Genomic DNA, 26,412 nt, shown 5'->3' with positions numbered 1-26,412 from the left:
ACTCAAGTGCATGTCCGTGTTGTACCGCTGGCAGATCTTGTGTTTACAATATCAGCTTTTCAGTAAATAGATTCCCATCGCAAAAGTTTGTTAAAAACCACATTGCAGACGTTTCCATGAAAAACGTACTTATACATACTATGTGTACCGTATTCGACATAATAAGCGCCCAGGGCGCTCTCAAAATTAGAAATAGTGGGCTCTTATTAGAATATTATTTTAGTGAAAAACAACCGAGTTGAAAGATCGTAAATTTCGTGTGTTTTTTACAGCCTGAAATGATTATATAATACAGATAGATTTTTCAAGAATTTAATTTCCCTTGATTAAGGATGCATATAACACATGTATTATACGAGAATAAATAAGTCTTGTGCACATTGATCAACTAGAAGGGGTGCTAATTGGGATTGTTCACTAGCCGAACATATTAGCAAATATCGCCGTGGGCGCTTATTACGTCGAATACAGTAGTTGTTACATATGTGAAAAATTACATACGTCAGTAAATGTTGTGCACATGAAGGGTTTTTTAATGATCTATGATCTCTACACAAAATGACTTTGAATAAGTTCAGGGATGTTGAGAGTTTTCAATATTTGTTAGTAAAAGTACTTCCCGCGGTACATAAGCAAGCGCTCCAACACGGTGTAAACCAGGTTATTGTAGTTCAGGAATACCGATGAAAACAAACAGAGAAACCAAATTATGGAATATGTACAGACTTCAAATAGAAACAGCCACATGTATCTCAAACATCCGAGTGATTGTGGCGGACTTACTGTGTTGAGTCCAGTAGTGAGCGAGTATGATCTTACGCCGCTTTTAGCAATATTCCAGCAATATCAAGGCGGACACACCAGAAATGGGCTTCACACATTGTGCCCATGTCGGGAATCGAACCCGGGTCTTCGGCGTGACGAGCGAACGCTTTAACCACTAGACTACCCGATCGCCCCGTTGGGTCCAGTAAGAATGTGGCGGGCTTTATTCATTACGATGCACACTTTATGCGGACTATCTTACAACTGTTGGGAATTTAGTGACTATTTAAGGTGTGTACATATTCCATAGTCATAGTTTGGTTGTTCTCTGCTGTTATCTTTGTTAGACCTGTTATTAAACAGTGGTGTCTTCAACGAGTTTTAAAAAAACAAGCAAACACTGAATTATAACAGTAAATACAAAATTCGTTTTGATATGCATGGCTCAGAATATATAATGTGTTGGCGTAGATCTTCTTTTATTTCTGTTTTACAGTGGCCGATAGGAGCTTCCGTAGTGATCTAGACTAGATTGTCTTTGCAACAGGTATATAAGTTGTTTCGGGAGTTGTGGCATAAGGTGGTAACTAAGGAAGATACAATGGGCTTGGGCTGTTTATAATATTGTAATCATTCCTGTTCAGGTACCAGTTGCAACCCGGTTCGGTTATAGCAGGGAGACTATACAAAGGTAGACTATTGGGGACATGGCAGGGCCAATCCAACAATCCGGAGATAATCGGTGAAGACCTGGGAAGATGTGGGCTGGATTTGCAGTTCAAAATGTCTGCCGATAATTCTAGAGAATGGAACGACAAGATATCGCTGGCCAGTCAAATGTTTATTCACAATAACCAAATCAGTTTGTCTTTCATGGAGGGGCACGGGTGGCCCAGTCGTCGAATGCGCCGAGATTTGCTGTGCAGAGTTTCGTCCCTTGGGCCCGCCAGAAACCTATGATTGTAGGTTCGAATCCCGGTTCGCCCCGATTATGTTTCAAGGTTTGGGTATTCCCCTTTCCTTTCGAGTTATTGGTCGGAATTCTCTATTGATAACAGGAGCAGATGTCAATACATTGCGTATTGATTGATGTAATAAGACGATTGTCCAGGTTAGGTCTGCCATTGCAGCCCAGCCCGAAATCTGTAATAACTATATAAGATCAATGACCAACCAACACATTATTTTGAAACACACAAGATTCGGTGTACAATTGTAAAAGGCAAAACAATGGGTCACATCATCTTCCCGAGAAGATGTCCAGATTCCACCCTTGCCGAACTAAGCTGGAATTCCGGAGTTATGTTTTGGCTGGACTGACGAGTCTGTGTACAGTCCAATTAAAATCGCATGACAATGTTCGGCAATGGTGGACACGCTGGGCAAGAAGATAAATCTCATCAAAGAAACTTTGATCCCGCGAAGCATCTAAAATGCTACACCAGGACAGCCAGGCCATGGGTCGGGTATGATGCTACACCAGGACAGCCAGGCCATCGGTCGGGTATGTTGCTACACCAGGACAGCCATGCCTGGGTGGGGTATGATGCTGCACCAGTCCAGCCAGGGCATGGGTCGGGTTGGAAACTACACCAGGACAGCCAGGTCTGGGTGGGGTATGATGCTACACAGGGACAGCCAGGCCTGGGTCGGGAATGATGCTACACAGGGACAGCCAGGCCATGGGTCGGGTATGATGCTACACAGGGACAGCCAGGTCATGGGTCGGGTATGATGCTACACCAGGACAGCCAGGCTTGGGTTGGGTATAACGCTACATCAAGACAGCCAGGCCATGGGTCGGGTATGATTCTACACCAGGACAGCCAGGCCATGGGTCGGGTTGGTACCTACACCAGGACAGCCAAGCCTGGGTGGGGTATGATGCTACACAGGGACAGCCAGGCCATAGGTCGGATATGATGCTACACCCGGACAGCCAGGCCATGGGGCTGGTATGATGCAACACCAGGGCAGCCAGGCCATGGGTCGGATATGATTCTAAACCAGGACAGCCAGGCTTGTGTTGGATATAACGCTACATCAAGACAGCCAGGCCATGGGTCGGGTATGATTCTACACCAGGACAGCCAGGCTTGTGTTGGGTATAACGCTACACCAGGACAGCCAGGCCATGGGTCTGGTATAACGCTACATCAGTACAGCCAGGCCATAGGTCGGATATGTTGCTACACCAGGACAGCCAGGCATGGGTTGGGTATAACGCTACACCAGGACAGCCAGGCCATGGGTCTGGTATAACGCTACATCAGTACAGCCAGGCCATAGGTCGGATATGTTGCTACACCAGGACAGCCAGGCATGGGTTGGGTATAACGCTACACCAGGACAGCCAGGCCATGGGTCTGGTATAACGCTACATCAGTACAGCCAGGACATGGGTCGGGTTTGTTGCTACACCAGGACAGCCAGGCCATGGGTCTGGTATAACGCTACATCAGTACAGCCAGGTCATAGGTCGGATATGATGCTACACAAGGACAGCCAGGCCATGGGTCGGGTATGATGCTTCATCACGACAGCCAGGCCATGGGTCAGGTATGTTGCTACACCAGGACAGCCAGGACATGGGTCGGATATGATGCTACACCAGGACAGCCAGGCCATGGGTCAGGTATGTTGCTACACCAGGACAGCCAGGCCATGTCTGTCTCTCTTCCGCCCAATGCGATGGGGTCATCCTGTTCTCTCTGCTGTAGGGTTTAACTTATTTATGTGTCACTGTCCAACGGTTTGGATGTGATTGAACAGTACCTGCTACTTTTAGACCCATTCTAAGCCTATGTACAAACAAACAATTGTGTTTTTTATTTGATTTTTCAACATAATCTCACTGCTTTTTTCAATACACTTCTCATATGGATAGTGAAGCTTTTCAATTCCAGCCAGGAAGATGTTGTTTGAACCCAGCCTGCAAAATCCACTCACAGCAGCTTTGAGGTCCTTGTTGTCGTCACACCGCTGTCCACGAAGCCGTTCTTTCAGTGTAGGCAACAGGTTGAAATCACTTGGTGCCAAGTCTGGCGAGTATTGAGGGTGAGGAAGCTCATCGAACCCACATTGTCGCACAGCACCCTTTGCAAGTCGAGGGGTGTGAGAAGAGGCATTGTCACGAAGTAGAACTCCAGCAGTCAGCATTCCTCGACGCTTTTCTTTGATAGAATCTCTCATGAATGTAAGCATATCAGCATAGTATGCACCGGTAATCGTCTTTTGACTTTCTGAGTAACCAACAAGAGTCACACCCTTTGCATCCCAGAATACAGTGACCATAACTTTCTTCACTGATCTTGAAGACTTGAATTTCTTTGGTGCCGGAGAAGTGGAATGGTGCAGTTCCATGGATTGACGTTTTGACTCGGGATCATAGTGGTAGACCCATATTTTATCACCCGGTACTAATCTCGTTTTTAATTTGACGAAATCCTCCTCAATTAGCTCTAAATTGTCTCTGGCAATGTCCGTTCTTTTTACCTGAAGATCAGAATTGAGAAACTTTGGCACCCAACGAGCAGATATCCTATTTATCTGTAAATGTTCATGAATGATAGTTTCAATGGATCCATTGGCTTAGACCTGTGTCTTCATCAACTTCCGCAATGGTAATACGTCTATCTGGAAGAATATGTTTTTCTATCTCCATCTTGATTCTCCATAGTTGGAAGTTGAGGGACGTCAAGACCTAGGGTCATCATCAAGGCTTGTTCTTCAGGCCTTAACCATAGCTGCCCAACGTTTAACAGTGGGACAGCTAGGGCACTTATCCCCATACACTTGTGAGATGTGGTCATGAATTTCTTGGGGAGTACTTTTCAATAGTGGTTTTGTAAATGTTTGGTATAAACAATCTGTACAATCTGAAAGTGTATTTATCAATCCTCTTCAGAGACTAAAAGATAGTTAGTTATCTGCAATCGTGGTCATTTTCGTTGACATTATCGAACACATTTTTATATTATAAAACGTTGAAAATTCATATATACACTGAACAGTATCTGTTTTATGTAAATATAAAGAAATGCGTAATTCATTGGCAAGATTTCAATGGTCATCCCATGATCTATGCATCGAGAATGGGAGATATGCAAAAGTTATGTCATGGGCAAAATCATAGAAAGACGATTGAGAATCTGGATGGAAGTATATAATTTACTGTCCGAGTCTCAAGCAGGGTTCCGACCAAACTACTCTACTGTTGATAACTTGTTGTTTTACAAGCTCTTTGTTCTAAATATTTGTGCAAAACCAGAGGTCGTATTTATTGTGTATTTATTGATTTTTAAAAGAAGCTTTTGACTATGTTAATATAAAAAAATATGTATTTACTTATTACTAAATAATGTCATGGTAAAATTTTGTACTTTCAAAAAACATGTATGCATCAGTCAGGGCATGTATAACGGTCAATAATGAACGTACGGATTGTTTTACAACATCCTCCGGTGTACGACAAGGTTGTGTTTTAAGTTGTTTGTTGTTTATATTTTTCATAAATGAACTTGCTATAGAGCTGCAAAATAGTTGCCAACGTGGGATATGTGTAACACAAGAAATAATGGACATAATGCTCCTTCTCTTTGCTGATGATGTTGTCATTTTTTCATATTCTGTAAATGGCTAACAGTTTAATGTGTTACAGAGCTACTGTTCAAAACGGAGTCTTGAAGTAAATCTGAATAAAACCAATGCTGTAGTTTTTAGAAAAGGTGGTATTGTTGCAAAACATGAAAAGTGGTTTCTTGGTTCGTCTGCCTTGAGTGTGGTCATTTAGGTCTTAAGTTCTCCTCTAGATTGTCATGGTCTATGGTGTGTAAGCATTTAGATTTTCGGGCGTCGAAAAATATTATGCTTCTTTATAATTTATTAAGGAAAAATAGTTGTGTGTCTTTTTTCACAGAATTTTTTAAGGCAAAATTATGCCTATACTTTTATATAGTTATGAAATATGGGGTGCTAAGTATTAACACTGCAATTGAAAAAGTTGACACTTCATATTTCAAATGTTTTCTAGGTGTTGGTAAGTTTGCCTCAAACAAGGCAATCCTTGGTGAAACAGGCCGTAGTAATATTTTTGTAGCCAGCCAATGAAGGGTTATTAAGTATTGGATTAGAATGATGCCTGACAGATACCCATATCAGTGTTACAAAATGTTAAAGGTACATGATGCTAATGGTCAAAAATAATTGGGTTTCAGATGTGAGAAATCTATTATTTGTTAGTGGCTTTTCCAAGATGTGGGAGATCCACAGTTATTTTTATATTCATTTAAGCAAAGACTGAAGGATATATTTTGTCAACAGTGGTACCAAAGTATTTCTGAATTACTTTATCTTAGCAATAACAGCAAAGTAAAATCATTGTTACAAACTGAAAGATATTTTACTTGTTTAAATGATAAAAGTTTAATCAGAACTTATTGTAAACTTAGACTTTCATTGCACAATTTTAATGTTAATGGATGTCGCAGGTCCAATGACGGTGATACTGTGAACTCTGTTTGTACAAACTGTTCATCCGGGGAGGTAGGGGATGAATACCATGTCTTACTTATATGTGAAACGTACTCCCATTTAAGGTATACATTTCTCCCCATGTTGCAAGGTACTTTTAAAGACCCTCAGTTAATGATAAATCTGCTAAACTCTGAAAATCCTGATATGATCCATGCTGTTTCTGTATATTTTAAACATGTCTTTAAAATGAGGAATGAGTAACTTGATTAAAAATATAATCATGTAAATCACGTGACAAATGTTACTTCCAATCTGCATTGTACTAATTCAACTGTATGTCTGTCTGATATACAAAATCTCTTAGGTCAGAACGATGAAGTAAAATGTGTAATAGCCAAGATATAGAGGATGAATATCACTTTTTGACTTGTATGTCCATTGTACTCCACTGTGAGAAAAAATATTTTCCTGTATACTTCTTGAATGATCCACATATTGTGAAATTCTGACAATTGTTAAAAAGTCTAGATAAATTAATAATTCAAATCTTGGCCATGTACACTCCTTAAAAAATGTGTCATGTCACATAAGGCTACAAGGTTGCGCTGAACTCAGTATCTCGTGTGACCGCCCCTGGCAGCAATCACGGATTTGCATCTCCTCGACACTGACTGGATAAGAGTGCGCCATTCTGCTTGTAACGCGTTGGCCAGTTGTAGGAATGTCTGCGGCGTGATCTGACGTTGACGTACACGTCGATCGAGTTCATCCGAGAGGTGTTTGATTTAGTTGAGATCTGGAGATCTCGATGGCCAGGGCAAGGCGTTGATTTTGGCATTATGAAGGTAGTCTAGTGTGACACGAGCTGTGTGCAGTGGAGCGTTTTCCTATTGAAACAGGTCCCTCGGGCGGTCAATGATTGGAAGAAGGTGAAGTTGAAGAATTTGATTCATCTAGCGATTTGCTTTCAAATTTCCCTGAACCACAACCGAGTCAGATATCGGTGTATAGGATATGGTTCCCCACGCCATGATACTACCACCACCGAATTTGTCGAATTCAGGTACACAATGTGGGGCAAAACGCTCATTTCGACGTCGAAAAACACGTTGTCCTCCATCTCGCAGGTGAAGAAGAAATCGTGATTCATCGCTAAACCACCCGTCTCCAGTTTCTCAAATTCCAAGGCTTGAAGTATGGCACCAACGCATGCTTCGCTGTTGATGGGTCTGTTGGAAAACAGGGACGATAACTGATCTTCTGGGTCGGATTCCAGCCTCGCGAAGATGGTTCCTGACAGTCTGGTCCAATATCCTCCTCAAAAGAGGGATGCGTCCTGCAGTCTCCGTAGCTGTGGCATTGCGATGACGTAGGTGGAACAGTCGAATAGAGCGATCCTGTGCAGGGGTGGTAACTCTTGGTTGGCCGGTTCTCGGACGGTCTGCGGTGGAATTGAACTGTGTGCATCGGTCACAAAGGCGGCAAATGGTGATGTGGTGGACGTTGAAGTGGCGTGCAACAGAAGACTGCGATTTCCCTCTTTGGATACGTCCTATGGCGATGTTCCGATCGGCAGCTGAGTCTCGGCATTTTCGAACTTGAAAAATGTTGACAATTGAATGACAAATTATTGGCTTATGCTTGCCTTTTTATAGTCACTACCACGAGTTACGAATGTCATAACTTGCACGTGCATTTTGCTTGAATGTTTTCCTCCATGACATTTTTTTTAACAATAACATACTGCAAATCAACAATGACTGCGTTTTGACGCACCGTTTGTCGAATATCAGGCCACCAACATTTTCCAATATCATATATCCAATTTATATACCGGATATTTTGTGTAGTCAGGTTCAATGAACTACATACTACCTGTGCGTTTTCCATGCACTTTTATATAGAACCAAAATTGTAAATAATAGTTAAAATTGTGTGCAACACCTCTGTCATATGTACTTTAGGCTTTAGGCCTCAACAGACCAAATACACTTGCAATGAACTACTCAAACAATGTACTACATTGACTAGTTCACTTTGTTACGGCCCATAGTTCAAAGTTAGTCAGGCTTAGAACTTTTTGACCAGCCCACGTATCGTTGTAGGTCGGCGTGCTGTAAGCTTAGTTTAGTTTAACTTCAAACTCAAGTTCTTTATAACATGTGCATTGTCACTCAGCAATTTGTTTGATTATGTTTGATTCTCAAGCATTTCGTAACACTATTTTGGGTTTGGACCCAACGTGTCCAAATTTCAGTTTAGAAACGTGTGTTCGTCAGTTTACATAAACAAATTGTTTTTGACCCACAATCATAGCAATTGAAAAATACTGTCCTCCAGTGGCTGTGAGTACAAACATGTTCGTGTGATCAGTTTTCATGATCCTGTATACAGTGACTTTTTATTATGTAAAAATGTTTTATTGTACTATTATTGTCATTGTCCTGTTTTAATTCGCCTACATATGTACTGTTTAGAGGACAGTGACAAAATTACTTACAGCAGATGCTACCTACATAAGGAACGCCATTATCGAAACCAGATAAACAAAAAAACCAGAGATTGCAAATGTTACACTCCAACAGAGCATTGAAATATATATATCAACTGATGCAAAATCTATTATATTAACTTTTGGTGGTCTCTAGGTTCCTTTACTTTAGGCTATATAAATCGTATTTCGAATTTGACAACCATTCCCAATTTCAGTAATTTCCAGTTGTAGCTGCCAAAATGGCGGCTTCTCATCCAAGCGAGGAGCACCGGCCTTTGAAAAAACCAAGGCTTGGCCCTCCCGATGTCTACCCACAAGTTCCAAAACAAAAAGAAGTGAGTATTTTGTGGAAACACATTAATTGCAACTCTTCTTTTGATCCATTATGACTTAACCTTACAATCGCCATTACAATTGACCTAGATTTACCAAAACATTGTTGACAAGAGATGTGGTGTTTCGTCTTCCAGAGCTTCAAATGTCGTGTTTTATATGAAGTTAATTTCACAATACATATATTTAAAGAGTCCATATGTGTCACAACTGAATAGAATAGAACCTGATAATTTCAAATTTGTAATGTCCTTATATTCAGGAACAACTCCGGGTAAATGCAGTCTTCATGCAAAAAGTATTTCCACTCCTGAGTTCATAGATTGTATACAGATTTCTGTGATGTTATTTTGCTGTTGTAAACGTTTTTTCTCAGCATTATCATTATATAACCAAAACAACATGATCAAATTGAATATTCATTAAGTTATTCTTCATCAAAATGTGAGCACTGTAACATACAGGGTGCGATTATATCAATCTGTTAGCCACCAATAGTATTTTAAACATATCTCAAGAAAAATTATTAAGTAACGGATTATACATATTTACACATGCCACTTCGATCTCTAGGGTTTGTTGCATTAAGGATAAGGTATGTTACCCACAAGTCTGCCCTTAGCCATTGGATCCTTGAATGAAAATAGTGGCTAACCTATTCTATAGCGGCTCTGATAATTTTGAATCATTTGGAGCAAAGGCTGAATGATGATGAAATCCCAATTACCAACACTTTAGTGTAATGCAATTTCTTGAATTCACCTGTCTTGTTTTTCTGTCCAGGATGAACTTGATCAAGTCAGTGTCAAGCATGGGTTCAGCAACCAGTCACCCTTCTCTGATGAGGTAAGTCTGTGTCTAGGTATTTAGGAACACTTTATAACTGTCTAGTCAATTGCCTTAGTTTATCCTTCAGTCTAAAGTAGGAATTGTAGTTGAACTGTAAGTCATTCATCCATAAAATAAACTGTACTGGAATAACTTTTTATCCTGCCCACCTTTTCAATTATTTATCACACTGGATATGAATTTAGTATGATATCATTTCAAAAGAAAATGTCTGTCTCTAATTGTAAGAGGTATTAAAAACCTTCCAGCTGAAATAACGAGTCTTTAGTCTGATACAGATTGTCAAGATGTGGTGTGAATGTACAAATCTAATGACGATATCTAAATGTTACCTCAGGAGCTTCAGGGATCAGTCTAAATCAGATCTGGAGGAACCATGGTCAAGTCATCTTAGGGTTATAATTTGCTGTGGAGAGTTTTGTTAGGCATACCATAAATTTACTGAAGTACATTTCAGAGCGTAATTAACTGTCTCAAATATGTGAGTGACAAAACAGACAAGTTTGTCACTTTTGTATCCCTGGTCATATTCTCTTTCCTCTGACCCCCACACTTCCACTGATTCGCCTTTCCACTTCAGTATGGATCGGAGAAAAATGCTGACATCAATCTGGATAAGGTAAGTAAATAATATGAAAATCACTTTGTTTTTTCTTCAAGCTTAATGTCCATAGTAAGTACAGAATTGTTTTTAACATTATATTACCTTTGAATACATAATGACATACCACTACTTTCTTCAAACAACCCCGTGATATTCCTGGAATATCACCGAAGCTGCGTAAAACTATCCTCGCACTCACTCTCTGCATAATCTTTGTCAGATGGATTTGCCTTGAATCTGTGATTATGAATGGCCACACAAAGTTTTCTCTTATGACTGTGTTCAGTGTTATCAGGTAATGCTTTGTTTGTGACTGCTGTCAACTTCCTCCTCAGTTCGGGACTCAGTTCAGCTCCATCATCACCAAGAAGATGGAGATCAACACATTACAAGACTCGAAGAAAAGACAGCAACCGCCGATGAAGGACAATTTCTGGCCGGTCAGTATTAATCGACTTATGGACACACAAACAATGCAACAATTAATTAAAAATGCCAGATTAGAGATGCTCAGGCATGATTCATTCTGTGTAGATACACATCCTTTCACAAATGTGATGTGGTCAGTGTGTTTTGAAAGTAATGTGGATAATGAAACCAAATATCGTAATTCAACACAGGTGCTGATCTGATTACCAAACAGCTAGCCACTACTTGTGTGTTATAATGTTCTTTTAACAATGTTTGTTTCATCCTTGGCATTTTCAGGCTGCAAGAAACAAGATTGCCATGGAGGCGTGGTTCAAGGATCTTTCAGGAAACAAACCACTTGCTCACCTCAGTAAAAAGGTAATTAACTCCAGGCATTTCCTTCCAGCCCATTATCTGCAGTACTTGATTTAGTAATGATCACGCTGCACTTGTGGTGGTTATCATGGCGTGAAACATGTAACACGAGATTGTTTGGAACTGGTCCTTATACTTCTTGTGTCACCTTCTGATCTGGATTTTAACAGTGAAATCTGTAAACAAAGAATTAAAACAAATCTGGCTATGAGTTGAATATATACCTCATGTAGCTCTCATTGTCCATTGGTTTATCCATGGGTTTCAGGTCCCCTGTGTTGTGTGTAGTATGAGCCTCCTTATCCACGGGGGTTCAGGGTGAGGTCCCCTGTGTTGTGTGTAGTATGAGCCTCCTTATCCACGGGTGTTCAGGGTGAGGTCCCCTGTGTTGTGTGTAGTATGAGCCTCCTTATCCACGGGTGTTCAGGGTGAGGTCCCCTGTGTTGTGTGTAGTATGAGCCTCCTTATCCACGGGTGTTCAGGGTGAGGTCCCCATTGTTGTGTGTAGTATGAGCCTCCTTATCCACGGGGGTTCAGGGTCAGGTCCCCTGTGTTGTGTGTAGTATGAGCCTCCTTATCCACGGGGGTCCAGGTCCCCTGTGTTGTGTGTAGTATGAGCCTCCTTATCCACGGGGGTTCAGGTCCCCTGTGTTGTGTGTAGTATGAGCCTCCTTATCCACGGGGGTTCAGGTCCCCTGTGTTGTGTGTAGTATGAGCCTCCTTATCCACGGGGGTCCAGGTCCCCTGTGTTGTGTGTAGTATGAGCCTCCTTATCCATGGGTTTCAGGTCCCCTGTGTTGTGTGTAGTATGAGCCTCCTTATCCACGGGGGTCCAGGTCCCCTGTGTTGTGTGTAGTATGAGCCTCCTTATCCACGGGGGTTCAGGTCCCCTGTGTTGTGTGTAGTATGAGCCTCCTTATCCACGGGGGTTCAGGTCCCCTGTGTTGTGTGTAGTATGAGCCTCCTTATCCACGGGGGTCCAGGTCCCCTGTGTTGTGTGTAGTATGAGCCTCCTTATCCACGGGGGTTCAGGGTGAGGTCCCCATTGTTGTGTGTAGTATGAGCCTCCTTATCCACGGGGGTTCAGGGTCAGGTCCCGTGTTGTGTGTAGTATGAGCCTCCTTATCCACGGGGGTCCAGGTCCCCTGTGTTGTGTGTAGTATGAGCCTCCTTATCCACGGGGGTTCAGGTCCCCTGTGTTGTGTGTAGTATGAGCCTCCTTATCCACGGGGGTTCAGGTCCCCTGTGTTGTGTGTAGTATGAGCCTCCTTATCCACGGGGTTCAGGTCCCCTGTGTTGTATTTAGTATGAGCCTCCTTATCCACGGGGGTTCAGGGTCAGGTCCCCATTGTTGTGTGTAGTATTGCCAGGAGCCAGATGGCTCCCAGGAAAACATCTGTGCTTGGAGTGCTGTACGTGCTGTGAGACGTGGACGATTGTTTGCACACATATCCAGAGGGGTTGATGCTTATTCTGTCAACGAGTGTCCATACCTTGTTTTGTCAAAGTTGAAGCCACCTATGTCAATACTTTGATTTATGATTGATCAGAGTAAATTTTGTACTGGAAGTACACGTTTGGAACTGGAAAATAACTTTGATTCAACCATAACTTCAACATATCTGAGTTACACATCAGAGGTTAAACATGATGGATAAAGCAGGAATACACAGGGACCAAGTTTTACTTTGAGATGACCGGACATTGGACACAACAGTGTTTGACTGTAATTAAAATACTGTTAATAACAGCTTGATCCTGTCCATACTTAATAATTTAGAGGCTGGTGGAAAAATGCTTAAATAATGATGACCTATTTGCGTGTACCTTGTTGAGGTGGTTCTTGAATATAAGTTTCAGTGGTTTAAGGCACAACTGACTATTAGGAATTGGCGGCTGTTGTGGCCGTTCCTCGTGTGTTAAGCTGAAATTCAGTTCAAAGTGACGTAAAACCCCAATCAATGTATATTATGTCTGCGACTTGTTTGTTCAGGTTCCCACCTTCAACAAGAAGGAGGAGACGTTCACAACTTTATGTGACTTCGCTGTTCCCATGGTGCGAGCAGCCTGGTACATCAAGATGACCACAGCACACAACATGGCCTCAAATGAAACTCGGAGGAAGAAACAAGCCCCGGATCTGTCCCTAGGTGAACAAAAGAGGCTACATGCCTAACAATAGGTTCTGACCAGATGGATGGCTCCAGCAGCCTTGTCGATACCACAGGATTACAATGTTTATTGCAGTCATCACAATCAAATGGTTTTTTGAATTAGTGAAATTTTACAATTGACCAACTGGCGGATATAGATATAACGAACTGTCTGTTTTGGTCCCTGCAACTTGCTGTATATATACTGTATACATGCTTATTACGAACTACAGTTATAACACCAGTGTTCCCGCTGGCTTTTGAAACTGCCAGTCCTTGTGGATAGGCAACTCTAAAAATTACCAGTCCCCCCTAATTTTTGCGTCCCAACTTTCAACAAATGAAAAAATGTATGAAAATTATTTAGTTTTAATTCTTTCAACATCATGTTCAGTGCAAAGATGTCATCTCTGAAGTAACTTAGTTACGTCATTCACACAAACTTTAGACACAATTTTCTCTAATTTTTTAACTTATCCTGCATTACTCCGTATTGCATTTACTGCTGTCTTTGACAGAGTGACGAACTGTGTGAGATCCAGCTGCTGAAGAAAGTTGTCCCAACCAGCTCAGGAGGCAGCGCCCTCTCACAGTCGGCACGTGACCCGGAAGTCATGACGTCACACAAAAACACATAACTGCTTTGTCACCTCCACGGACGGACGTACTGTGTATCCCTTGTGGAAATTAAAGCTTATTATTTGTTTTTTATATTTTGCGTGTTTCTACATTCATTATATGCTGCTACATTGTTACCTGTTATGGGCCGTGACCTTAGGGTCTTCCCATTCGTAAATTGTAACGTTTATCGCTCGTCTGTGGCTCACGTCACAGTAATTTACGGGCGCAATGTTGTTCCCGCCATTTTGTTTTCTTTCCCGCCATTTTGGCCATTCACCACGTGGCCACGTAATGTCGTGTTCTGCGTTTTGAATTCTCTCTTTGGCTTGGGTAATACATTACATTTATGTATGTTGTTTTGGTGTGCTTAAAGCCTTGCCTTTTCGCTACCTCTCAGCGTAATTGTTTCTTCTCATAAACTTCAATATAATACGAAGTTTTTGAGTTACATTATGTCTCCCGTACTCTGTGGTTTTGCCACATGGTTACGTGTTTGCACATGGTTATGTGTTTGCTTAAAGCTATGCTTTTTCGCTACCTTTTAGCGTCATTGTTTGATCTCATAAACTTCATTGAAATACAAAGTTTCTGAATCACATTATGCTTCCCATACTTTGTGATTGGCCACATGGTTATGTGTTTGCTTAAAGCTATGCTTTTTCGCTACCTTTTAGCGTCATTGTTTGATCTCATAAACTTCATTGAAATACAAAGTTTCTGAATCACATTATGCTTCCCGCACTTTGTGGCTTTGCCACATAGTTATGTTTTGCTTAAATTCCAGATTTTCTGCCTCGCTGCACTTGTTGCCGCGGGAACAAATCTGGTCGGGGCCGCCCCTTTCTGCCGTGATTGTACGACGCCCTGTACTTTCACAAGGCAGTGCCGATGTTGCAGTCATTCGTCGCTGTGATCCTTCAGCTCATGCGAGTATCCAGGACACACCTCGCTCAACGTGCTCGTCGACCCCCACCTACGTTGACGGCAGCAGCGCTCAGCGGAGCTTCGCAGTGCTCCCAGCACCAACGGCGGCTCCCAACGTAGAGTCTGCCTCCCATGGCACGACATACGACCGTTCACGGTCTCCTACTCCACCGGCGGCTCCAGCGCTCCCAACGTAGAGTCTGCCTCCCCTGGCACGACATACGACCGTTCACGGTCTCCAACACCACCACATAAACGCTGATGTCTCCGGCGCCCCTGGCGCCTCTGATGTCCCGGCGCCTCGTGCGCTCCCGGCGCCTCCGATGTCTCGGCGCTCCCGGCGCTCCCGGCGCCTCTGATGTCTCGGCGCCTCGTGCGCTCCCGGCGCCTCCGGCGCTCCCGGCGCCTCCGGAGCCTCTGATGTCTCGGCGCTCCCGGCGCCTCCAATGTCTCGGCGCCTCTGATGTCCCGGCGCCTCTGGCGCCTCAGATGTCTCGGCGCCTCGTGCGCTCCCGGCGCCTCTGATGTCTCGGCGCTCCCGGCGCCTCCGATGTCCCGGCGCCTCCGGCGCCTCTGATGTCCCGGCGCTCCCGGCGCCTCCGGCGCCTCAGATGTCTCGGCGCCTCGTGCGCTCCCGGCGCCTCGTGCGCTCCCGGCGCCTCTGATGTCTCGGCGCCTCGTGCGCTCCCGGCGCCTCCTGCGCCTCTGATGTATCTGCGCTCCCGGCGCCTCCGATGTCCCGGCGCCTCTGATGTCCCGGCGCCTCGTGCGCTCCCGGCGCTCCCGGCGCCTCTGATGTCTCGGCGCCTCGTGCGCTCCCGGCGCCTCTGATGTCTCGGCGCCTCCGATGTCTCGGCGCCTCGTGAATTCCCGGCGCCTATGATGTCTCCGCGCTCCGGTGCCTCCGCATCCTCTGATGTCTTCGGCGCTCCCGGCACCTCTAAGGTCTTTGATCTCATGATCTTCGACGCCTCTAATGTCTCTGGCGCCTCTGACTACTCCGGCGCCTCAAGAGTTACGGAAGAAGCGCCTATGATATATCCGGCGCCTAAGATGACCTCCGGCGCCCAGATCAACAAGCTTTATCAAGCTCAGATCAACGAGCCGACTATCCGATCTTCTACTGCGGCTTAAGGGGCACCATCGGCAATCGCCTCCCCGGCGCCACTGCCCTCTTCTCTTGCTGCCCTCTTCTCTTGCTGCCGTCTCATAACTCGTCACACGGAGAAGCATGGTGAAACAACTGTCGCCGCTCCTGTCGCTACTCTCCCGTCGGTCTTCGGGATCGTGACTATCGTTCTACTTCCTGGGTGGAATCTTTTCAACCAATAGACAGTTGGTCTGATTCAACTTGCCCACTGAGACGTTATCCATAATCCCCTCGTTTAAAGCGCTATGATTCCGGAGAGATGACCTGCGGGTTTCCATCGAAACAGAGCGTCATGTGAACAGCGTCTGTATCAGATTCGACGACGACATCCACTTACAAAGAGTTTACTTCGTCGACATCGCCGACACCAACGCTGTTCTACCCTACCCTAGCGCCAGCGTTCCTGAAAGAGACTCTTCCTCGGCGCTCACCGGGTTTTCCACGACGCCCATGGGGTTCCGTGTTTTATCGCAAAACTCGGGCACACCACTTGATCGTCTCTCACGCAGTTCATTGAGGATTGTCTGTGTGTGGAGTTTGCACCTCAGTTCCGACTCCAAGGCGGTTTTCTCGGCTACTGCGCAGTGTGATTTACATGTCACGTGTCAAGTACTCGGACTGTCAACAACTCCGACCGGAATTAGGTCAACTTACCATGGCAAGGGGTGCCATGTATTTCTACAGATTGGTTTCCATGTCTAACTGTACGCTTGGTGCTACCACTCAACCAGGCGCCTGTCGCAGTCCATCCATGCACGGATGTTGGAAACAATAGACCTCCTCTACCAACACGGCTGTCACGAGGAACCTTGTTTCATCAACCCTTCGCTGTAAGAACGATAGCGCCTATAGGCGTTCAAGGGATGGAAAAGATCGCCTTCCTTCGTCCGGTTTGATCTTTTCGACTACGACACCTTCCTATCTTCCGCTTTGACTACCGGACACAGTGTCGATTTGATACTTAAAGTCCCTCGGCCGTCCCACTGACCCCTGTTGCATACCTGCCTCGTATCGTGTTGTCGTCCTCCATCGTCACCTCGATATAAGAACAGGAGTACTTATACGCCGCTTCAGGGATGAAAACGATCTCATTACTTCGTGCAATGGCCATATTGCCTCGACTTCCTACTACCCGGTTACGTCGATGCCCCGGCGGTCGATTGTGAAGCTGGTTTACTTCGTCTACTTGAGGTTGGCTCGCAGGCGATCACACCTTTTTCCGAATCGTAACGACGGTACGCAATCGCAGACCCCTGTTGCTGACTACCTCCCCTGCCACCTTGTCAGTGGCTAGTGGCCCACACCAGCCCACATTGTGACCACCTGTGATCCAGAGATCAACACCATTGGCACAGCAACAGCCTCGAGATAAAGGCTTATCCAGGACGTCGCTTGCTGACAGTGCTTTCTCGGTCACGCCCTGTTGATCGTGTCCACTGACGACGTCACCGTAGTGTGGTGTTTGCGGACCCAGAGTACTCGCCCCTCTCCCGGCGCTACAAACTCGACCGGCGCCCCCGAGAATCACCATCTTCGGCGTTCCAGGCGCCTCAAGCTCTCCGACGCCTCACGCTCTCCGGCGCCTCGGGCCAGAATATGTCAAACGGTCGACACCCCAACCCTAGATCTGTTTGCCTCATATCTGAATGTGGCCAGCTGTCGTCTTCCATTCCACCTGTGCCGGATACGACCGCTGTGGCAGTCGAAGCCTTCCATCGTTCCTGAGAAGGATTACGCGTGTACGCTTTTCCGACTCCGGTTCTCCCTCCCATGGTTCTTCAGAGATCCAGGCCACTCGACCCCTGCCTTTGACTTTGGTCTCGCCTTATTGGTCAGCCAGAAGTTGGGTTATCGACCTCCGAAACATACCCAGAGACAACCCCTGGAACTTCCGGTGTGGTCCAACCTTCTGCTCCATCCACACGGTCTGTTGCCACACCCTCATACCCGCATGTTATCGTCTGCACGCCTGACACACCTGCAGAAAGCCAAGGGCTATTCGGCTAGAGCGACCAAGGCTATTGCTTCAGCCCACCGTCCATCTACAGGGGGACTGTATGCTGATAAATGATGCTTGTTCCAGGCATTTTGTTCTGACAAACACCAGGATCCGATGACAGCGTCACCGCAGATCCTGGATCAGTTCCTTCTGTACTTGCGTAGCACCCGTCGGTTGAAGGGCTTACCACCCCCACACACCTGGTCGCCATCTACTCCGTTCTGGCCATCTCGGACGATCGGAGAAAGACGAAAATTCCCGACCTACGGGCCTGGCTGCGCTCGTTCAGTCTTGAAGACCTGAAGGCCAAGTTCGGACCGCCTGCGTTGGATCTGAATGTGGTCTTCAACGCCCTTCGAACCACTCCCCTCGTCTTCCTTCTACGACCTTAAGTAGAAGACGGGTATTTCTACTGGTTTTGACTACTGCCGCTCGAGTCCATGTACAGCACGCCCTCGACGTCTCCCGTGCCCGGTTCGAATGCGGTACCCAGGGCGCCGTTCATCATGGACCGTACTGGGACGTCAGCGTAAAGACTCAACTCCCAGGACAGCCTGATAGATCATTCCTTGTCCCCTCCCCCCTCGTCCAGTGTGGGTGCCGAGGATGAGGATGAGCGTCATTATGCCCAGTAAGGGCACTGAAGGTTATTCTACGATCTAAAGACTGCCGCAAGTCTAGGAAACACCTTTTTCTGCCGGGCTCCCCTTCGTTGCAGTCGTTGGTCAGCCGGAATACTTTTCCCTGTGGCTCCGGACGGTCATCCTTAAAGCTTATGAGCCGCCGGATTGGACCCTCCCCCCAAAGGCTATCACCTGAAATAAAATGAGATCAGGGCGATCGTATTTACACTGGTTCTTCACGGTATACTGTTCCATCCAGTCGTTCAGGGAAGCCTGTTCGTGGCGATCGGACACCGCCTTCACCAACCACTACTTCCGTGATGTAGCCTTGAAAGTTGTCGCCGGCGTTCACAGTTTTGGTCCCTGGTTGTAGCCCAACAGGTCATCTATCTCCGACGCCACTGATTCTCCGATACCCTGAGCGGGGCCCGTCGACCTCTCTGGTGTTTGTCACCCCAGACGAGACGGATCTCTTGCGTTCCGCATTCGCTCTTAGGTCAGTTTTAGTTTTGGGTTACCCGACTCATTCTATTGCTGTCACCTATCCGGGTTTTACTTTTTGCATCAACTCTCGTTTCCTGACGACAGGAATGGTAGTAGATGTGGACACCGGCGCCGACGCCAACGCTTCTCTGATACCTGAGCGGTGCCCGTCGACCTCACCGGTGTTCCTTGCCTCCAGCCTAGAGGGCTCTCCTGCGTTTCGCATTCGCTCTTGGGATTGGTCGTAAATTTTGCCGCCGACGCCGCTGATTCTTCGATTCCCCGAGCGGGGCCCGTCGAACTCTCTGGTGTTTATCGCCTCAGATTAGAGGGCTCTACTGCGTTTCGCTTTCGCTCTTCGGTAAGTTATATATTTTGGCAACACGCCTCATTGTATTTCGGTTACCTATTCGGGCGTTTCGTTTTTGCATCGACTCTTGTTTCCTGAAGACAGGAATGGTCGTAGATGTTCCGGTCATCACTTGTATGCGGTGCGGATTCATCGGACCTAGACGAGGGTTTAATATGGTTCACATCTGCAGGTATGCCCACCGGCCATGCCGTCTGATAAAGATGCAATACGGAGTAATGCAGGATAAGTTAAAAAATTTAGTAAAATCTAAATATTTTTTACATTTGTATACTTATCCTGCATTACGAAGTCTAAGTGCCCTCCCTTTCGCTACGCTACCTCCCCACGAAGTTTCAGATGTTATGTTTAAAGCAGTTATGTGTTTTTGTGTGACGTCATGACTTCCGGGTCACGTGCTGACTGTGAGAGGGCGCTGCCTCCTGAGCTGGTTGGGACAACTTTCTTCAGCAGCTGGATCTCACACAGTTCGTCACTCTGTCAAAGACAGCAGTAAATGCAATACGGAGTAATGCAGGATAAGTATACAAATGTAAAAAATATTTAGATTTTACTAATCTTTTTTTTTATATTTTGAGACAAAGTCTCCACAAATGGATATTTAATCTAGAAATAGACAAGGGGAAACCCTGATGGTAACAGTCAAGCTGACTTATATCAATAACACCAATGTTTTGTTCAACAACAAAGATTTATAGGGTACTTTATTTGCCGGTCCACAGGGACTGGCAGTCGCATGAATAACCGGTCCAAGCCTAATTTTACCGGTAAAAAAACTGGTAATTACCGGTAAACGGGAACACTGGAACTAGAATTAGAACTCCCTTTGAGTTTGTTATATTCGTAGTTTACTGTATCATCATTTATCAAATTGCGATGTGAGTGAGTTTATCCTTTCTCACCTAAATGTTTGTGCGTCACAGCATGGACACAGGCGATCACCAAGTTCCTGTATGAGCAACTACAGAAGATTCAAGATGCTTATGGTGGCGGTGGCGCCCCTCAAACCAGCTTCCTGACAGCAACACAGCCCCCGGCGCAGGTCGACCTGGAGCCGGCCCTCAAACACTTCCACTACACGTGCCGCTTAGCTAAACACAAGTTTAATGTAAGTAACTCCGGCTTCAGTGCCATGTCAGTGCTGCATTCATGCATCATTTTGTACTGCAGTCCTAGTTGTTGATGAAGTATGAGAACAAGTGCTATACTGGGGTATAGCGTGCACCTATGGCTCACTGAGGGCCAATGTTGCTGACACTTGACCTAAACACCAGTACCTATCATCTGTTTCTAAGACAGGGGCGGTCGGGTAGCGTAGTGGTTAAAGCGTTCGTTCGTCATGCAAAAGATCCGGGTTCGATTCCCAACATGGCTACAATGTGTGAAACCCATTTCTGGTGTCCCCTGTGATATTGCTGGAATACTGCTAAAAGCGGCGTAAAACCACACTCACTCAATTAAAGACACCCATGAATTAGAACAAATGTGCATCTGTGTCTGTACTCAGTGCACCAGCTGTTTCTTTGGTCTAGTAGATAGAGCATCTGTCCAGAGAGCGGAAGGTTGTGGTTCGATCCCTGAGCATATCATACCAACAGACGTTAAAAGATGGTGCTTGCTGTTACCGTGCCTGGTGCTTGCTGTTACCGTGCCTGGTGCTTGATATTAATGGGATAAAAGAAGCACAAATTAACAGCATGGATCCCGACTAGCACAAGCAGCCACATACATACACACTGCTATATATATAAGTGCAATGATATTGAAAGCGACATCAAAACCCATTTCATCTCACCTATTCACAGACACTAATGAAGGGACTATACCTGTGAAGTTCCGGGTTACAATTGGTCTTCATCAGTCCATGTTTGCTGTAAGAGGCGACTAGCGGGATCGGGTGGTCAGGCTCGCTGCCTTGGCTGATGCATGTCATTGTATCCAAATTGCGTGGATTGATGCCCATGATATCAATCACTGGATTGTCTGGTCCAAACTCGATTATTTACAGACCACCTTCATATAGCTGGAATATTGCTGAGTGTGGCGTTAAACAACAACCAAAACATTAAGGGGCTGCCTCCGTGGTCTAGTTGTAGAGTGTCTGCCCAGAGAGCAGAAGGTCGGGGGTTCGATCCCTGGCCATGTCATACCAAAAGATGTTAATAGATGGTACTTGTTGTTTCCCTTGCCTGACGCTCAAAACAAAGACTGCTTGGCCTCGGAGTCAGTATACTGTGTCTGAATGGGGTATTCTTGTTAAACTGCGGCATGGTATTCTCTCAGTGGGCTAGCACTATAAAGTCGGCATTAGTCCAAACTAGTACAAGCAGCCTCACACACACGCACACACACCACACACCACATACACACACACATGCATGCACATCGCGATGTGAGAGCAATAATCTTGAATGCGATGTAAAACCCCATTCACCTCACCTCAACTCTACTGTAAGCTAACAGGTATTTGCTGTTTTGTTCTTCAGGAGGGTCTTCTGGACCACCAGGAGTTCCTCAACTGGCTCATCGAGCTACTGGACAAGATCAAACAGAATGATGACACGGTTCTCAAACTCATCCTAGCTCAGATTGTTCAGGTGAGTGATGTTACAGTATCTTAAGAGCGTCATCTCTGATACACATCCAAGCTTCCAAAACGAGTGTTTTTAGGCTTTTAGTTACTGTTGGGAGGCATTTATATGTCAACACATTTCATGTTTTGTTTTTCAGTACCTGGATGAGGTGACACTGTCTGCACTGTTGTCACGGAAACTGGCGTACTTCTGTAGTCGGAAGCTGGCCCAGCTGTGCAGTGAGTCCGGCTGCACCTCGCCCCGCACTCAGTCCCCCATGCTGACTACTAATGGCAATGGGTAAGTCTTTGTCAACAAATTTAGGCAACCCTTCATTCTCTTTCTGATTAAATCCTCCTTGGGGCACTTATTGCATTTTCCTTGCTCAAGAAAATCTACATGACATAGTTGTAACCATTTTCCTTAATAAAAAATGTTACCACACAAAAAACTTCGTTTTTGTATGATATACGACCACCCTTACGGGGCCTCACCACCAACGGCGCCTCACGCCAGGGGGAGCAACTCTCACCCAAATCACTTTCCTTATGTCATCTGTAAGAGACAGACGTGTTGATTTTTCACACAAGACAAAATAAGAGAAATCTATCGTTCGACAAGAACCATGGCTGACCAAACTGTATGTATGGTACATTTCTTTCATTGCAAAGGCGTAATACCTCGCATTGTGAAGTTATAGAGTTGTAATTGACGCCACGTGCACGGTACCTTTGAATTCAAATGGCCGTAATGGCGTCAGTATTGTAGTTCCACGGGCTGATACATGTAACACCAAGGCCATTAAGAAACGGCTTGGGGTTTTGTTATATCATACAGCATTGGTCTACAATTTTTTCCTTTACAAAACCCAAGGTGGTGTGTTAATTTATAAACTACACTTACCTTTTTTATGGGTTTTACACCTTAGCGCGTAACACGCCCCTTTGGTGTTATAATTAAACTACGACATTGGCTATTAGTATCGCGTTACAAATCGCATTCTACATTACGCCTTTCCTTCTAGTTTTACAATTTAAGCACGTATCTTTCCAATCTTTATATCGCACTGATACACGTTAATACCCTTCCCGCCCACCTCAGAAATTACGGTCTTGTTTACAAAGACCTTCAAACTGTGTACGGGTTGTTCTAAGACAGGCACGAACGCTGCCTGATATGTCTGGCGGAGGACATTGCCTTTACCCTCCAAAAGAGACAAGTTGACTTGTTCCACTTTAAAGAGGTCTATAAAGGCGGGGGTAGATATCAGATCTACTAAGACATCCCCCCCCCTCCCCATCTAAAAAGGGTAAAAAAGCTGCCGAGATTGTCTCCCCCGCTCCCTCTCCGGGGGCCGGGGGAGAAGGCTCGAGGGTCCCCGTAGTAAGCACTGCACCTCTCCTGCACTGTCTTTGGCAGACTGTTCTGCGTTACTTAAGTCGCCGATGGCGTCGATGATGGAGGAGGTGAAGTCTCGGCTCCGGCAGGCCGGCTCGGCCCGTGCACTACCGACGCACAATTTTCCCTAGCGGAGCCAGACGCCTCTTCCGAGGCCGAGGCTTCCACTAGTGGATACCTAGCCCCGTGCCAGGTGGGTTCCCTTGGACCTCCGGCACCTCGGCATCGGGCCGGGTGCAGAGGCACGTGCGGGACAGGATTGTCCAGGTACTGCCTCAGGTGGCTGCGCCCAGAGTCGGAGACACCCAACTTGACTAAGGTCAAGCAGGGCCGGCTGTTGCCCCCCCTTTCCCGCGTGCGTTGAAGTTGAAGGCTGCTTACATATGCTTCGAGGAGCAATATCATAATGCATGCCAACAGCTCCGTGTGTCCGTACACTCCGCGTATCTGTCGGCTGTACAGAGGGAGTTAGCGGGAGAGGGGGCCGGTCGACTCTTCGGAGTTGGCCGCGCAACTAACGGAAGTTCAGTTATCTTACGCGGGACGCTATTCGTAGCTGTGCCTCGCAGATGATGTGCGCTGTTATGGGCATGCGCAGGCGGTGGATGTCGGTATCTAAATACTCGACTTACACACGCCAAGACTTACTTGCTTTGCCGTATAAGAGGGTGCCACCCTCTTCCCTGGGGCTCAGCAGGTGGTCCGAGAGGCCGCTCAATTGTGTACTTCCATCAAAGACTCATGAGGCCATGTTGGAGGTACCAAGCGTTAAAACCGCGTAAGCGGGCCTCTCCAATTGTCCCCTCCTACGCTAACGCACGGGTCAGACGTCCACACCTGCTTGGAAGCCGCCGCTTCCTTCAGGTATAAGGGCGCCGGGAGGAGCAAGAGAGGCACGGGCCGGGGCAAGGCAGCTGGTCGAGACCAACAGCTTATTCGCGGGGCTGGGAACGATGGGTTCCCATTAGCGCCCGAAGAGCCCCGGGTGAACCCACAGTCGCAAGTTATCGAACTGCCGACAGCCGGGGTCCACTGCCTCCAGCCGGATGTCCCCGTAGGCGGCCGACTGGCTCTATTCCTGAAGGAATCGGAGACAGTTACATCACAATCCCCGGACCCCGTCCATTTTAAGGGATGGCCATTTGCCTCGGTGGAAACATCATCCGCCCCTCCCCTTCTCCGGGATAAAGCACACTCCGGTGCCTGCTACCCGAGAGAAGGCGGAATTCCTCCGTGCCGAGGTCGACGCACTTATGAAAGCTGCGATCGAACCGGGTCCCGAGGGACAGGAAAGCGAGGGCTTCTACTCGACTTGTTTCCTAGTCACCAAACAGTGATCTCACCTGTCGAGACAGGAGAATGGCTAACGTCAATAGACTTAAATACGCCTATCTCCACATACCAATACACCCCGAGTTCAAGAAATACCTGAGGTTTTCTTTCGACGGGAGGTGTTATCAGTTCAGGGTTCTACCATTCGGGATCTTCACGGCCCCGAGGGTGTTCACCAAGCTGATGTTGAGTCCCGCCCAAGTGGCCAGGTCAATAGGTCGGTTCTGCCATCCGTACCTCGACGACTGGTTACTAAGAGCTCTATCGCAATCCCTGAGTCAGATAGCTACACAACAAGTGATAGATATTCTGATCACTCTAGGGTGGATGGTCAGTCTCAAGAAGTCAGATCTGAGCCCCAGAGTCAGTTTTCGACTACCGGACTCTTACCGTCAAAGGGTCGCACACGCTTCCACTTGAACGGCTCCTATTGAGCTACCTGCTCTTTCACAGCCTTCCTCGTCGGGGACCACTGCAAGACATGCTCATGTCTTGGATGTCCGCACGACTCTCAAGGCCTATATCAGCAGAAATATTGGTGTCCGTAAGGATAACCAACTATTTTGCTGTTACGGCGGTAGGAAGGTTGGCTCACCTGCGAGTAAACAATCTATCTCGAGGTGGATAGTTTCAACCATTTGTACAGCGTATACGCTTACAGGCAGGGACCCCCCTACCAGGTTGAAGGCTCATTAGGTTAGAGCAGTGGCTGCGTCAAAAGCGTACGCCGCGGCTCTGCACATTGAGCAGATCTGCTCCGCGGCTATTTGGAGCCAGCCGAGCACGATTCATCAATCCTTACCAACTCGACAAACACTCAAGCGAGCGTACTCAGTTTGGTCAGTCAGTTCTCCGAACGGGGCAAAGTTTTAATCTCTAGCCGATTGAGCATTCGAGATTTTAGACAGTCCTCCGGTTATACTGCTCGGTAATGGTCCGGATTTTATCTTCTGCGGTCGATAAATATCTGTCCTTACTACTCGATAATACTCGTATTTTGCGCACGCGCTCCTTCGATCCTCGGGGACCCTCTGGCCTAGCTCAGCGCTGGTTATGGTCTCTCGTGATCTACGCCCCTATATCACTTGTTCAAAAAAAGTGTGGGGGGGTGGGAGGTGTTTCGAGTTCTCAACTTATGATAAGGCGCAAAAACAGGCTTTATCATAATATATGGTCGACCACGCCCTGTCTCTAGCCCCTGCCTTTCGACGGTGGTGCCTCACGATAAGGTTGGTTCCATTTATTGAACTCATATTTTATTCTGTTGAATAATCAAATACAATGTATTTATTTACGCCTGTTGCTGACGGATGCCACTTCCTAGATTATCTTTGGGAGTCTGTCCTGATGCAATAAGTGCCCCAAGGAGGATTTAATTAGAAAGAGAATTTTACAAACCTGTAGAGGTTATGAATTCTCTGATGAAATCCTCCTTGGGGCACGGCCACCCACCTCCCCACATTCCGTCAGCATTTGACAT

At 46.1% G+C, this 26,412-nt stretch overlaps 1 protein-coding gene across 3 annotated transcripts in view; it reads left to right on the top strand.

Moving 5' to 3' along the window:
- The first annotated feature begins 8,970 nt into the window (after nucleotides 1–8,970).
- The window catches only part of LOC139447140 (mediator of RNA polymerase II transcription subunit 12-like protein), a 62,674-nt gene continuing 45,232 nt past the window's right edge, over nucleotides 8,971–26,412 (top strand). For all 3 annotated transcript variants that reach the window (XM_071228322.1, XM_071228323.1, XM_071228321.1), the window contains exons 1-9: nucleotides 8,971–9,069; nucleotides 9,851–9,913; nucleotides 10,497–10,535; nucleotides 10,856–10,960; nucleotides 11,229–11,309; nucleotides 13,300–13,456; nucleotides 20,553–20,737; nucleotides 22,116–22,226; nucleotides 22,360–22,502. In XM_071228322.1, the coding sequence (XP_071084423.1) occupies nucleotides 8,974–9,069; nucleotides 9,851–9,913; nucleotides 10,497–10,535; nucleotides 10,856–10,960; nucleotides 11,229–11,309; nucleotides 13,300–13,456; nucleotides 20,553–20,737; nucleotides 22,116–22,226; nucleotides 22,360–22,502 (980 nt within the window). In that variant the 5' untranslated portion in view covers nucleotides 8,971–8,973. The remainder of the gene's footprint in view (nucleotides 9,070–9,850; nucleotides 9,914–10,496; nucleotides 10,536–10,855; nucleotides 10,961–11,228; nucleotides 11,310–13,299; nucleotides 13,457–20,552; nucleotides 20,738–22,115; nucleotides 22,227–22,359; nucleotides 22,503–26,412) is intronic.

Source organism: Haliotis cracherodii, unplaced genomic scaffold (genome assembly GCF_022045235.1).
Source record: "Haliotis cracherodii isolate W230 unplaced genomic scaffold, xgHalCrac1.p SCAF_7, whole genome shotgun sequence".
NCBI classification, from domain to species: Eukaryota; Metazoa; Mollusca; class Gastropoda; order Lepetellida; family Haliotidae; genus Haliotis; species Haliotis cracherodii.
The sequence above is the reverse complement of the archived record's forward strand: the minus strand, read 5'-3'. Positions and strand labels throughout refer to the sequence as shown.